The following is a 15,400-nucleotide window of genomic DNA, read 5'->3' as shown; positions in this document are numbered from 1 at the left end:
CCTCCGGTCTCATCTCTACCACCCTCTCACTGATGCTGCTCGAGCCACCCTGACTTTCTTGCTGTTCCAGGTACAGATGACCCTCCCTGACCACCCATTCTAAAAATTAGACCCCTCCCTCCCAAGTCCTTCTCTGTCCCATGTCAGTCTCATTATCACACTCTGAAATTCTCTTGTTCACTTCATTTGCTTGTCTGTGTGCTTTCTCCTTAAGAGGCATAAGCTCTAGCAGGGCAGGAACCCCTTCTGCTTTATTTACCCTTAAATCCACAGCACCAAGAGCTGTGCCAGGCACGTGGTAGGACTCAGGAAATATTCGTTGAAGGAATTAACGAGTCAATGAATGAATGGGTTGCCACAACCTAATGGTACCCTGTCCCTGCGCCACTCCTGTCATTCTCTCCATCGCATCTAGAGGCATCTTCCTCAAACAGATGTCCTCATGCCACTCCCCGGCTCAAAGCCCTTCGGTGACAGGCAAAATGTTGGCAACTGTTGAAGCAGAGTGAAGGGTATGTGTGGATTTCATTATACTTTCGCTCTACTTGCTTGTAATTTATTTCTGCTGGAAACCGTTTAAAATAAATTGAATTTGAAAACTGTGGAAGCAAAAACACATCATAAAACCTTCAGTGGCTTCCACTGTCCTCAGGGTAAAGCCTTGGAGGTCCTTCTTCTCGTGCCCTTCACTCACCAGCCCCTGAGTCTTCCAGCCTCACCCTTTGCCGGTCACCCCATTGCTTTGCACACTGAGAGGATCCCCGTGAAACATCCACACTTCTTTTTTTTTTTTGACCATGTCCCACGGCATGTGGGATCCTTGTTCCCCGACCAGGGATCGAACCCGCGCCCCCTGCAGTGGAAGCGCGGAGTCTTAACCACTGGACCGCCAAGGAAGTCCCCATCCACACTTCTTAGCACCAGGAACAGTTAGAATTCTCCGGAACGGTAGTTTTGTTTTCATTTTATGAGTATAGAATTGTAGATTTGTGTGCATGTGGCTGCTGGAAAGCTGGGTCAGCTTGGAGCTCCTCCTGCAAGGACAGTAAATGTACATTTAGGCCATTGGCGTCTCCGTCTCTCTTAGCCTCGTTCTTGGCTCCATTTTATGCTCCTGCTTGTTCTTTCTTCTTCTGCTTCTCCTTGGTGATCTTTCTGTGCCTGTCTTCAAACCCTTGCTGGTACAGACTCTCCTTTAAGCCGTGGGAATTCACTTCTCCTGGGTTTTAAGGGCAGAAATGGATGTCCCACCATGCCCTCTCCATCTTGGCCTGTCATCTTTTATTAAATTTGACTGTTCTTTTGTGGGTTGTTCTCCTCCTGCGGTGTGAGCCCATTCCCTCCAGTGCATTCTCTCTCTCTCAAATGTCCTTAGAGGAAAAGCAGGTCCCTGACTGGTCTTTATAGGAGGACAAGCTATATACTTTCAGCTTCCCCTAGTTCACAGGGAAAGGTAGGCTATGATACTAAATAAGGTTGAGAGATGCCCTGTCACACCTGTGTCCCCTCCCCACCAAGAACCCTGGGATAGGACACTGGCGCCGCGGCAGAATAATGGGGTGTTACTCACAGCCCGCACTTTTGAGGCCTTACTATGGGCACTGCTGAAAATAGTGTATTAAGCACTTGAGGTGCATTAACTCAGTCCTCAGTCATTCTATGAAGAGTACACTATTATTATATTTCCATTTCACAGATGTGAAAGCCAAGGCCCAGGGTAACAGAGCTTATAGTAAGTGGCAGGTCCAGGATAGGGACAGAGGCAGTCTGGCCCCAGAGTCTGCACTGAACCACTCTGCATTTGCCTCTGAGGTCCTCTGGAGGGTCCTGAGCTCCTCGTTGAGACTCTGGCAGTCCACAGCCTCCCTGAATTCCTTCTACTACTGCTTATTATCATTCCATGGGGAGACTAGGGTGAAGGACCCCCGCGTCTCGCTCCCTACTGGCCTCTCTTCCCCTGCAGTGCACCTTGCCCTGCACTGTCAGATTAGTCTTTCTGATGGCCCTGCTGTCATCACTGAGCACCCTGTCAGAGGCCTCTAGGGGCAACCCATCATTGGCATCAGAGGGCCCCAGAATGGGAGGATCCTGGAGGCATAAGGGACCTGAGGCCCTACACCCTCGTAGGAAATCCTAGGCCTCATCTGGGCCAAGCGTGTCCATCCACTTATGTAAAGCGAATCCTTTGCTGAAGCTAGACTGCTCTCATCCCCATCACTACTCCAGGTCTTTGTTCATGATGTGTCTGTCCTTGCCTGTAATGCCCATCCTCCTACTTCTGCGTATCCAGACTTTACTTGTTCGGTATGTCCCACTCCGAGTTCCACCTCCTCCAGGAAGCTCTCCCTGAACACCTCCCACCCCTAACCAGGGGTGATTTTTTTTCTCTGCTTCTGAACTTCTACAGCGTTTATGGGTACTGTGTGGGTATCTGATTATGAACTTTGACTTCTTACCTTTTATCTTACGTGTTTTTTGTTTGTTTCTCCACTTAGAACGTAATCTCTTTGAGAACAAAAACCACATTTTAGATGTCTTTCTATTGTCCACAGATTATCCAAAGTTTCTCGCACTTGGGTTATGCACAATAAACCTCCCTGTACAGGACCTATAGGATACCAGAAAGGGAGCCCTCGAGATAATAATTTGTCAGCATCTAAGGGTTGGTTTGTCTTCATAACAGGACTAGAAGATAGATCCATTTTGGTTTTAAGAAGCAGCACAGAGAACAGGGTAGATGGGTAGCTTCCTAAATTTGAGTAGCAGTGAAATTCTGCCTTTAAAGGCAATCCTCGTAGGAGCCCAATATGTAAAGCTGGCACAGGTGGAGTAGTTCTGGCTGCCCTGGAGTGGGGCTGTCCTGTGCCCCCCACCCCTCCATGGCAGGTTAGAGGAAATCTTGGGGCTGGAGTATCATAGCTTGAAAACCACTAGGGAAGATCATGTCTTATTGTACTTCACATCAGCAGCATTTACTAATTTGGGTGCTGAAAGAAGAAACTGTATGCACTCAGTCTTATTGAAAGCGTATTTGCTGTTGTGTTTATAAAATGGCAATTAAGCGACTTTCTTCTCTTTGTTTCACACAAATTTGGTTTTGTTTTTTTTCCATTAACCTTGTTCCTGCCTTATTCTCTTGAGAAGATGCTTCTGCCAGAGCCCTCACTGCATTTGATTAAACAATCCGTTCACTCCTCTGTTGTCCCCATTAAACAGGCGGCTCCTTGAAAGCAGACACTCCGCTTTATCCAACTGCTCATCTTCAGTCTTAGCAGGGTGCCGGCTGTGTAGTAGGTGCTCAGTCACTGAACTCCCAAGGGATCTGACTCTCTAGCTACACAGCCACCTCTCAATGAGCCAGACCCAGCTTGTGGCCTCCGTGGAAGGTCCACGTGGGATCTTAGTGTGGCGTAGCTTTCTCCTGCTGCTCAGCCTGAGACTGAGCTGAGCCACACTCCCCTCCCCTCCCCTGCTCCCCTCTTCCCCTGCCCGACTGTCACGGGCTCTGAGAATATTAGTTAATTTTAATATTAGCCTAAGAAAGATTAATTAGGAAGGCAAATTTGCTCTTAAAAGTGTAATTAATTCCAAAGCCAAAGAGAAGAGAGCTACAGCTTATCTGCATTGCCGCTGCCTTAAAGGAGTGTGGAGAATCAAGGGCTGACTAAATGAGCACAGAATAATTTTTTAAGTGTCAGTGCTGTGTCGACTAAACTCCAGATAGTTCCTTGAAGCGGGCTCATGGCTGAGACAAAAGATTTAGACGGAGGTGGTGCCTGTGCAAGTGAGACAAAGAGGAAACCTCCAATCAGACATCCTGTCTGGACTGTTCCGGCTCCCAAATCATTCACAAATCATGTGTCTTCCTCTCTTGTCCTCCCACAGCCTGGCCTGGTCCAGGTCGGAGTCAACTCTTTTCTGGACTATTGCAATAACTCCCCCAGGTAGCCTCCAGACTCTGCCCTACCAACTCATTCTCCACTCAGAATCAAACTGAAATTGTATCAAACGCATAAACACATCGTCCTCTACCTAGTGTCAAACATCAATTTGGTCATGCCATGTGCCACTTACAAACGTCCAAATGTGCCTGGAGGCGATTAAGTCCTTAGCCTGGCCCACAGAGCTCTTCATAAAGTGGCCAGACCTGTCCACCTGGTTGATTTCCCTCTCGCTCACCACATCCTAGAATGACTGTCCCCAGCCCCCTTGTTACAGGGCAAACTACTGTTCATTCTAGAAGTCTAAGCCCGAATGAAACTTTCAACCCTTAGAACCTTCCAATTCTGGGTTCCTGGAGCACTGCAGCTTATTTTCTTGTAGTTATTTGCTTTCTTTTCTCTTTAAGGAAATGCGCTCCTTAAAAGAAGGACTGTAGCTTTTGTATCTTTGTATTCTCTTCTTTCTCCCCTAAGTTAGGCCAAGCATAAAGTCTGTCCCATAGGAGATGATCAATAAATATTTGTTGAAATAAATTGGTCAGTTGATGGTTTCAACAATGATGCCAACTGGATTAGCTCACTGAAACTCAAACTTCCTTCTTTCTCCCCCAGTCAATAGTAAGTCCAGCTTGAAATATCTGGGGAAATGCCTCAGTTCTCCATTTCCTTGTACCTGCCCAGCTGAGGTTCAGAGGTCCCGGTGGATTCGGGAGGAAAGTTGCGGGAGACTCTGCAAGCCATGCAGACTTCAGCCTGACAGCTGCTGGTCTTTGCGTTAATTTCCCCCTTTGCAAATGGTTATTGGCAATTGAAACTGCAAATCTACTATCTGCTCCCCTAGGTAAATTGCATTTACATTTAAATTGTTCATTCTTCCAAAGGATGGGGTTAGTAAATAACAGCAGATTAAACTTGAGGAGAGGAAATTGTGCCCCATGTCAAACCTGAGACTGAAGTGACATCTGGCTTTTACTATTTCCGTTATTTCAGTTTAATAACAGCATGTGGCATTAAGGGAAAAGAAATTGGATCTACATTTTAATGAAAGGAGGAAGCTCTCAGGGTTTAGATACCTTATCATGTTGAATACCTAGTCAATTGGCAATTAAAACTTGTTTCCCTGGAGAAATGGAATAAAACATCTTTGCAGCCGTGGAGAGGATAAAACGAAAAACAAGCTAATGACCAGGACTTCACAGATAAAACCAAGGGAAACGGGTGCTATAAACATCAAAACCAAGTATTTCAGGATACTGCAGAGTACAGGAATTCTTAAACAGCATAACACTGAGAATAGAATCATGGATATGCCAGTGGGATCCTCAAGAGAATAACTTCAGATAGAATGGTTTGCAAATAATAGGGGGCTCAACCCAATCAGATCATCTGATTGAATCCTTTGTCAACCTAGCTTGGTTTTAAACCCCACAGGCCTGACCAAGAAAATATTTTAGAAATGCCAGTTTCATCCCAATAGTCTGTTGAAATGGAAGCAGTCCCACCTGCTGGCTGCTTTTTTGTTGAAAGCAGTTCTGGGAAATGTGGGTAAAACGCTTGTGCATCCTAATAACCCAAGCCTATCATTTGTTTGCTTTGATTGAAACAAATGTGTCAATTTTCAAAGTCTTTGTTTGGTAAATCCAGTGTTCAGATGTTGGCAAATGTTCGAGTTGCATGTTTGTTTGGAAACTGATGCTCTATTCAGAAACTCTAGAGCCATAGCCCTTGGAACCACAGCCTGGGATCACCCGATGAGCTCCCTGACTATGCATGCAAAGATGGTCCGTCCTTTCCCAGTATCTGGAAAGTGTTGAAATGATAGACTCCCATGGGCAAGTGTAAGTGGGATGGAGCCTCCTAAGAAAGAGACTGGATGTAGAATTTTTCTGAGGCTAGGGCTCATGAAAAATTAGAACAACGGAAAACATCTATATGGTACTTACTATGTGCCAAGCCCTTTATGTGTATTATAACTCAGTGAATCCACATAACAGCCCTGTGAGATAGGTACAGTTTTCATCCCCATTACAGACGAAGTAAAGGAGACACAGTGAGGTTAGTAACTTACCCCACCCAATGTCACCCAGCCGGTAAGAGACAGAGCTGGGATTTGACTCTAGCCAGGCTGGCTCTACTGTCCCCTTAACCCCTTCCAGTGATTTCCTCCTATCTCTGGTATTTAATGAAAGCATTGTGTTTTCACAAAGTTATATTGTCTTGCATAATTGTTTTTAAAGTCTTAGCAGTCTTTTTTGAAATACCCAAGCTAATTGTCTGGGGGATTTTCCTTAAACAAAATAAAGCAACAATAACAGAAACTAGCCTCTGCAATATGGACAATAATATCTGTGCTGGAGGTCTTACAGGAGTGTGCAGAGGATGAAATGAGAAGATATGAGAGTGCTTTGGAAAGGCCAAAGCCATCAAACTTCTGCGACATATTATTTATCTATAGTCCATACTGATTCTTATTCCTACATGAGCAGTTCCTTAACAAGTCAATACGGGTTTCTGCCACTTTCTTTTGTCCCCTAGAGTAATATGACCAAATTACCCAACTACTACTGTAAGTCTTCTGATAATGGCCTAGTCACTTGAGTCTGTTTGATTTCTCCTTTATCTTCCCAGTTTCTTGGCACCATTTGGTCTGGTAGCAGCTCCTTCTTACTCCCTGTGCATAATGATAACTTCTCTGTGTCTCTTGACATTTTACCATGGCAGTCTGTCTGCCTGTGAAGTCGACCAGTGCCTCCTTCTGTTTGAACTCAGGTTAAATTAATCATCTGACTTTCACATCAGTCTGTTGCCATGGGGCTTCTGATGTCACACTGTCAGTATTATGATTACCATAATACCTAACAGGCAAAAAGGGATTGGTTGCTAGTGGAAACCCTTGGGTGAAACTCACACAGTTTTAGTAACCAACCCAACTGCATAGACTTTAGACAACCATGTAAATGGGTAAGTGGATTAATCATTCAGTTGGATTCCATGTGAATATTGTTCTTCCATATGTGTGTTCCCTTTAAGCAATCGTCTAGTGTCACTTGAAACTGATGAGGGCTCTTTTGGAGGTTATTTTTGGGAAGGTGGTGAAACAACAGACAGCTGTTCTTGGGAACAAGTGTCATAGGATCTGCCTAAGCTAGCTTCCAGTTAAAAAAAGTCTGAGGTGCATTGTCCTTTCCTTCATAACATTAGGTTGTTTACTAGTGGCCTGAAAGTGTCAGTTCAGCTTCCCAAACACCTAGGAAAGAAGGAAACTTACATTTACTAAGAACCTACTGTGTGCCAGGATGTGACTCTGGTCAAAGTATAGCTTTAAGGTGGAGAACTGGTAAGCTAGGTGTTCTTGAACAACCCTGTTACACACGACAATTCGCAGCTTTTTCCAGCTTGTATACAATGTTCTTCCTAATTGGACATTGACTGACCACCAATAAAGGCAAAGTCAGCACTTAAAATTGGTCCAGATCCTCCTATGCTGAGTAGTTGTCTTGCAGTCATTTTCACTGCAATATTAAAAGACTGGAAACATAATAGAAACGAGGTACAATAAATAAACTCCTGAATTAAAAGGTTTGTTAAAAGGTTGGACAAATGCGTCTGTCTTTTTAGGATCTTGTTAAGTAGGTGGAGGGGTCACTTTTAGGGGATAAAGGGATCAACGGAATAAAACTGATTGAACTTGAGGCTGTGCAGATTTGGAAAGCCATATCAAGACTTGCCTAAATCTATATAAATCAATTTGTGTGCCAGAGAATGAAGAGCTGACTTTTTTCAAATGCCAATTCAGCAATTACAAAGTCTGCTGGTGGTTAATTAAAAACTACCATCTCATTATGTTCAGAGTTAAATTACAAGTGTGAAAAGACTACTGTTTGCAATAACTGAATGCTCTGTACTCTCTGTGCTCTCATCAAAAGGAGGGCAGGGATAAATAACTTTTATTTAACTCACTGAAAAATCTCTCTCAGCTCTTTCATGTTTAATTAACTTCTTCCCAGAGCTTGGGTCTTAACTTAGAGTTCCTAAGCAGTAATGGAAATATCTGTTCATTTTGTGCAGAAGATTTTTCTTCCATTAGTTGAGTAGAAAAGTTAGATATAATTGAACCCCAAAGACGCTGGGGAAAGTGACACCCATCCAAAGATTTTCATTGAGGCCACTAAATCCAGAAGAGATTTATGACAGAAAAATGGCAGAAAATGGTGATTTTTTGCTTTACTGCTTGTGTGCCTCCAAGATTGGGGAGCTGGGGTCATAAACACTTCTGTGGACCGGTCAAGTTTTAGTTCTCATTTGTAAGTCTGTCTTAAGGAACTTAATGTTTTGCTATTTCAAGGATTCCACTGTCAGAAAGGAGACCAAACTTTTATCACCATGGTGGATGTGAAGTGTCTGAGTGACGATGAATTACAGAACGAACTTGACAAGTTTGGATTTTCACCTGGCCCAATACTACGTATGTATGCAGCAAGTATTAGAGACTACTCAATGATTACCTATAAGCTACCTCCAAAGATCGAGAATTATTTACAGTGGAAGGAACCTATGCAATAAAAACCATTAAAATAGAAAGAGGAAAAAAATTTAAAACCCAGCTCTTACTCACAGATTAGTAAATTTGGTGCCAAAGAGGAAGGATTGTTTTTTTACAGTAGTGAAACACCAGTTACTCTGGATTATATCACCCTGGGCTCTTTATGCATTTCTAGTATGTGCACTGTGTTAACTGTTTATGTACTTACTGTCCATATTTCCCGCACATAGGATGTACAACTTCGTCTGTCTTGTTCCCCAATGTACCCAATGTCTGACTCCGTGGCCAGTCCACAGAGGCCCCACCTTAAGTGATGGTGGAAGGAAAGGAGTGAGTTGAGTAGTTGTGGGGTCTACCTTATCGTAAAAGCCATAATTAGCCAATAATGTAAGATACAAGAATAAGGACCTGAACTGTGAAATATTTTGAATCCAGTGAGATCACATACACAAACAGAGCAACTTAACTGCTCTCCACGTTCCTCCTCAGCTTCCACCAGAAAAGTGAAGGAAAAGAAGTTAGTGCAATTGTTGGTCTCAACTCCCTGTGCATCACCCGAGATGAACGGACCCAGAGAACTGGACAGAGCTCAGGACTATGATGACAGTGAAGGTACCATCAGAAGCTGTACTGTAGATAGCAGCTGTGCGCTTACTCATACCTTGTCCGGCATGATTTATGCAGCTTTAAATGGTAGGCAGGGTGACCTGTGAAATATCCCTACGGGCTCTTTGCACACAGAGCCTGGAAAATAGGCCCTTGGGCTGCAAAAGGAATCTGTTAACTCCATGTCTACATTCATGCCAGTGCCTCAGTGGGGTAGACTGTCAGGGGAAGGACTGGTCATTCTGCACGTTCTCTTACTAAACAGAGCCAACTCTGTGTTTGATTTCTAAAACCGGAAGTTCCTACAGGTGATTTCCAGGTCTCTTTTGAGGTCTCAACCTCTGCTTTGCCTCAATCAATAAATTTGACAATGATTTTCTTCAGATTAAACGATTGCACATCCATTAAGAAATATGAACTAGGGACTTCCCTGGTGGCGCAGTGGTTAAGAATCCGCCTGCCAATGCAGGGGACACGGGTTTGAGCCCTGGTCCGGGAAGATCCCACATGCCACGGAGCAACTAAGCCTGTGCGCCACAACTAATGAGCCTGCGCTCTAGAGCCCGCGAGCCGCAACTACTGAGCCCACGTACCACAACTACTGAAGCCTGCGCGCCTAAAGCCCATGCTCCGCAACAAGAGAAGCCACCGCACTGAGTAGCCCGCACACCGCAACGAAGAGCAGCCCCCGCTTGCCGCAACTAGAGAAAGCTCGCACACAGCAACAAAGACCCAACACAGCCAAAAATAAAATATAAATAAATTTTTTTAAAAATTAAAAAAAAATGAAATATGAACTAGGTTGCACCTCTCCAAACTCCTCCTGTGCCTACTGCCTTCCTGATTTAATCTGGGCTGACCACAGCTGGTCTCTTCCAGGTCCCAGGGAGGGCGGGAGTGGTGAACTCTGGGATCCGTGGGTTTCCCTTTAAGTGGCCCCTGCCCCAGGTGCACCGTTCTCCTGCAGGGGTGTCCAGTTTGGGCTCTTAGGGGTGGGCTTGAAGATTCCCACAATGCATTCCGAGGCTCTTTCATCCAATAAATATTTATTAGGAGTCCTATGTGAGCCGCAGTAAAATAACAGAAACTATCACTTATTGAAGGCCATCAGTGCATTTCTGGCCTAACAGGCATTATCTCATTTAACCTTCACAATACTTAGGTGAAGTTCAGACAGGCCAGGTGACTGGCCCAACATCATATAGCTAGGAAGTAGCCCCCAAAGATAAGCTTCCATTAGAAGGTGCCATGAAGAGTGAGGTCCGTCTGTCTTCATTACCATCACGTGTCCAGGTCCTAGAACAGTACTAGGCACACAGCAGGAATTCGCATATATTGAATATACTGTGACAGAACTGAGATTTGAACCCGGGTCTGGCTGTCATAATTGTGCTCTTTCAACCACATACTCTACACTTTTCTCACAATTTCTATTATGAGGATGAACAGATGACATTTTTGTCCATGTCTGGACAAAAAATGGCAGTTTCATATAGTTCAAATTAAGAGCTCAACAAACAATGTAAGTGCCTGGGGCCCTCTGAAAAGTCCCCTGTAACGCCTGGTATTGGTGGTGGCGCAGGCACTGGGAGCTTTCCCCGAGAGTCTGGCATGGCCTCATTTGGAAATGGCAGCAAAGTTTGGGGACAGACCCCACTGGCCCCTGAGCAGAACAGCTGGCATGGGGGTACCTCAAGGCAAGTGACGACCCCAGACCCTTTCTGGATGTGAGATGCCTTCAAAGTCTTGACCCAGACCTGGGGCTGCCTCTGTTCCCTGCCAAAGATACGAGCTGAGGGGACTAGACCAGCCCTCTGATGAAAAGCAGTGTCAGACTAGAAGATTCCAGAGAGGAAGGCTTGTACACTCACTGCTCACGACTGCCCAGGACTGCAGGTCAGACCTGCACAAGCAAGCTGTTGTGGTCTCAAGCCATCCCGGTTCCCAGCATGTAGCCCTCCGAAGAGGTGCATTTATGCGAGGGCTAGGAGAAAGCTGGTCCTTCGGTTTGCTTTAGACTGTCTACCTGATGCTAGCCAACTGCGGGCAGTCAGGTCAGAGGGGGAAGCTCTGGTTCAGTCCTACTCTTGTAATGCTATTCTGCAGTGTCAATGGCCGGTGGTTAATACAAACAGAAAACCTGCTTCTCAAGGTCAGGTCTGAATTGGATGTTTGAATCTGCCCGTTGAGGACCCTCAATAAGACCCTAGTGCCATTAGAATGGAGGGGTTGTCATGGAACTCATGGGATCTTGTGGAATTCAGCCTTGGGCATTTCACAGAGACATCCTGGCCTGGGGTGGGGTTGTGCTGGAGGGGCAGGGCAGTTCCAGACCTGAGGCTGAGCATTAGGTCATCCAAACAATGGGTGGATTCGATTTTTCTCATTTTCACTCATTGTTTTGTCACTAGGTGGACATAGCGTTAATGATCTCACCTCTTTTCAAACTTCCCAAATATCTGTGACATGGAGAACTCATTTAAAATCCCCTGCATTAGGGCTTCTCTGGTGGCGCAGTGGTTGGGAATCCGCCTGCCAATGCAGGAGACATGGGTTCGAGCCCTGGTCCGGGAGGATCCCACATGCTGCGGAGCAGCTAGGCCCGTGCGCCACAACTGCTGAGCCTGCGCTCCAGAGCCCACCTGCCACAATTACTGAGCACACGTACCACAATAACTGAAGCCCATGCTTCAGGAGAAGCCACCGCAATGAGAGGCCTGTGCACCGCAAGGAACAGTGGCCCCTGCTCACCACAACTGGAGAAAGCCTGTGCGCAGCAAAGAGGACCCAATGCAGCAAAAAATAAAAATAAATTAATTAATAAAATCCCCTGCATTAAAACCTCTGCTGAATGTCCAACAGCACACAACTGCTCCAAGTTTATCAAAATGCTTCTTCACAGACTGAAGCCGAGGGTTGATCAACAACCTTTTCTGCTCCTGGCGGTTCCCCTGCTTTTAAAGCCTTTTTGCACAGGTTTGGCCTGCCCTCCCCTGCATGCTTCTTGGGATACAGAAGAAATCCTCCTTCCCTATCTTGACAATCAGGGATGCATGAGGCTTACAGCTGCTTTGAAGGGGCAATGACTAGACTAAAAACGCGCCCAGATGAGCAGCCAGCTCAGGCTCTGCAATGTATTTCTCGCAGAGGCGTACAAATGTGACAGCCTCCCTGGTAGAAGCCCTCCCTGTGCTCCCAGGGGAAGGCCTGTGTGTTCCACAAAGGCCACTGCAGAAATGTTCTTTTCCCTCAGAAAGGCAAAGTGAATTTTCTTCCCCTCACAAAAATCTTTGCCCTACAGTTGAGAGAATTCACTCCTACCATTGGTGTGTATTCCCTTTGCTAGCTCATATGTTCTCATGGCCTATTTTCCTTTTGTTTCCCATGATCCAGAGCTTAATGCCACTATCATTTTGAAAGGAAATATCATATTCTCATCAGAAAAAAACAAGGGACCCAAAAAAGTATGTACAATTCTAATGCATGAATACTTTTACACATATATTAAATATAGAAAGTAGCACTTTTCATGTGTATTAAGAAGGGAAATAGAGAGTCACTACATTCTGTTACAATGGTAAAATCCTGGTTTAAAACAGCTCATTTTAATGAAGGTTTCTGTTTTCTGAAACTATTTCCACGTTCTAGCATAGGACCCAGAGTCACAGTGTCCCCCTGCGCCATCTCCTCACCCTGAGATAGCCACCCTCTCTCGCCTCCAGCTGTTGTCCCCTCTCTCTCCTTTTGCCGCCCGTGGTCTCGTATAGACCCACAGTGAGCATGGAATAACTGTGAGTTCCTGTTCCCGTCTCTCTCTCTCTCTCTCTCTCCCGGACACTGCGGTCATTGAAGCACAAGACCAGGTGTGTGAGAGTAACAGGTTTGGGTAAGCCCAGCCGGCTTAGAGACCCTGCCCTTCCACTTGCTAGTTGTGCGACCTTAACAGATCTAAGCCTCCCCTAGTGCAGCGCTTAATAGCAGCGTCCGCTTACAGGGTGGCTGGGAAGGGAAAGGCCAGTAACGCTCTTAGCCCTGGACCTGGCACATCATTAGCTCACATAATGAACTCCAGGTCGTCAACTCTAGGGAGCCTTTCTCAGTCTTCTGACCACTGTCCCTCCTTATTTAGAGACACCTGCTTTCTTCGGTTTTGGCAGCTCTGTGCTCTCTTGGTTCTACCCTCTTCCTGTTCTGTGCTGAGTCTTTGTCTTTTGACCCCTAAAGAAGCTTGTGCCTGAGGTCTGTCTTCAGCCCTCTTCCCTTCCCTTGCTGTCTCCTCACTTCCCGCCTCTATGTCGTGACTCCACATAGAACCTCCACACAGGACACCCCTCCTAGGCTTAGGCCTGCATATCCAGCTGCTTTCTGTCCTGGAGAACTCCTTCCTTCTCCTTCTCTTCCCCTCCTGCTTTCCCTCCTTCCCGCATTCACCCAACAAATGTTTGTCATTATGAACATTTCAAAGATTAGATATATGTATTTATACTTCCCCCTGGGGTTATATTCCAGCACCTCACATTCAGGGTATCCAGGATCAAGCTCATTTTCACTCACCCCAACCTGCATTTGTGGCCTCTGTTTATCCTGATGGCTTTACTGCCTTCCCACTGTCCAGGCTCAAAGCCTCCCCTCAGCTCCTTAGGTATAAATAATTGCCAAGTCCCATGGATTAGAATTATGAGTTTTTAAAAAATTATCCCCCCTTCTCTTCCCACTGCTGCTATCTTAGCTTGCGTTCAGCTACTTAAAAACAATTTTTTTTTTTTAACAGTTGCAAAATCCTCCTAACTGGCCTCTTCCTCCAACTTTTCCCAATTCAGGTCCAACTCTATCAGCAGAGATTGAATCACATTATTAATTTGCCTGGAGACTTTACAACAAGAGGCAAACTTACTATGCACCATGAGGAGACACCAATGTCTCCTGTAACTTTCTCTCCCTCATCGTCGGATCCAAACCATAATTACTTGTTTCTGCATCTCTCACACTTTCTTCCCACGTGCCTTTGCCTCAACTGTTCTTTATGCCTGGAATTCCTTTCATTTTCCCACCCCCTCCCCATTTTTCTTCCTGTTAAAATATTGTGATCACTTAAGGAACGTCTCAAAGGCCAATCCTGTGCATCCCTTTACAGTTGCCTTTTGTTCCCTTCGTTGGCTGTCACGGGCTCTTGCACATAGTAGGATCCCAAAGCTTACCTCATCAAACACTCTAGTGACAAATAGGTTAAGTTTACAAATGTGATCTAGTATGTAAACTACCTGCTGAGTTTAAATACCAAATGCAAAGGAGCCCCCAAGTAAACACTCCTGCAGTACGCTCTAGCTTTAACTTCCCGTTTAAACATAATTCAAATTAGATGAAGGAATTCAGATATCTTATAAATTTTCTAAAAGGTTTTTAAAAATCTTCTAAATGGTCCATTAAAGGAATCCTTTCCATTCATTAAACCTTGTTTCCACAGAAAACCCTTTTGTATAGTTCCTGCAAAGACATTTACAGGAGAAACAGCAGCCTGAGTATTTAAAAATGCATCAGGTGGGACCAGTGCCCTTCAGTCTTTGCTTTACATAAACCCGAAATAAAACCACATCAATATTTTGAATTGGCAATAGAATTTAATAGAAAGTTTGTGATGGCATAAAATGTTTTGATCTGAAGGATTTACATAAGCCATTTTGATTCTCAGAAGGGCCCCAAGACATCTGTTCAACTTTAAATCTGAAAGTAAATGTAAATAAGCACTTAAATTTCCATGTAAAAGGTGGTAGAACATGTGTTTATTGAGACACTTGTCGAACACCATAGACCTTAATTACTTAAAAGCAGTGGTCTGTACCTAACAGTCCTCTAAGTACCTGCAAAGGTAGTATTTGCATTTCTTTGAAACACCAATGAACACACATTTTCCTCTCATTTTAGTAGCTTTCTAGTGGAATACAAACCACTTTGAGATTTGGATTATGTCGACTTGTGGACACTTTTTCATATTCTGTGTGTTTTATCAAGTCACATATATGGCCCATTTGATTTGGTGATTAAGACCACCGGAAAGCCAGGTCATTATTTTTTTTAATTGTTTTTTTTTTTCATCAGATAGACTCTAAACACAGTTTATGTTTCCACTGATGGAGGAGGGAGTTAAGCCAACGTGTATAACTCAGGCTCTAAGTCCCCTTCCCCTAAAGAGGAAAGAAAATAGGGTTTGGGGGCAGTAGGGATCATATAATTTATCATCCCAAACAGGATACTTTTGAGAATGAAAGGGGAGACTAACCAGAAGGGACTCTGGAATAACAGAAGTAAAGCA

At 44.8% G+C, this 15,400-nt stretch overlaps 1 protein-coding gene across 1 annotated transcript in view; it reads left to right on the top strand.

Annotated features, from left to right (window-relative positions):
• Nucleotides 1-8,324: 8,324 nt before the first annotated feature.
• Nucleotides 8,325-15,400, top strand: part of LEMD1 (LEM domain containing 1) — a 54,669-nt gene continuing 47,593 nt past the window's right edge. Inside the window, exons 1-2 of the mRNA XM_027082647.1 lie at nt 8,325-8,406; nt 8,974-9,116. Of these exons, the coding sequence (XP_026938448.1) occupies nt 8,325-8,406; nt 8,974-9,116 (225 nt within the window). The remainder of the gene's footprint in view (nt 8,407-8,973; nt 9,117-15,400) is intronic.

This window comes from Aethalodelphis obliquidens, unplaced genomic scaffold (genome assembly GCF_003676395.1).
Source record: "Aethalodelphis obliquidens isolate GAN/ISIS:26980383/991018 unplaced genomic scaffold, ASM367639v1 scaffold48, whole genome shotgun sequence".
NCBI lineage: Eukaryota > Metazoa > Chordata > Mammalia > Artiodactyla > Delphinidae > Aethalodelphis > Aethalodelphis obliquidens.
Note: the sequence above shows the minus strand (reverse complement) of the source record. Positions and strands in the feature narration are given on the sequence as shown.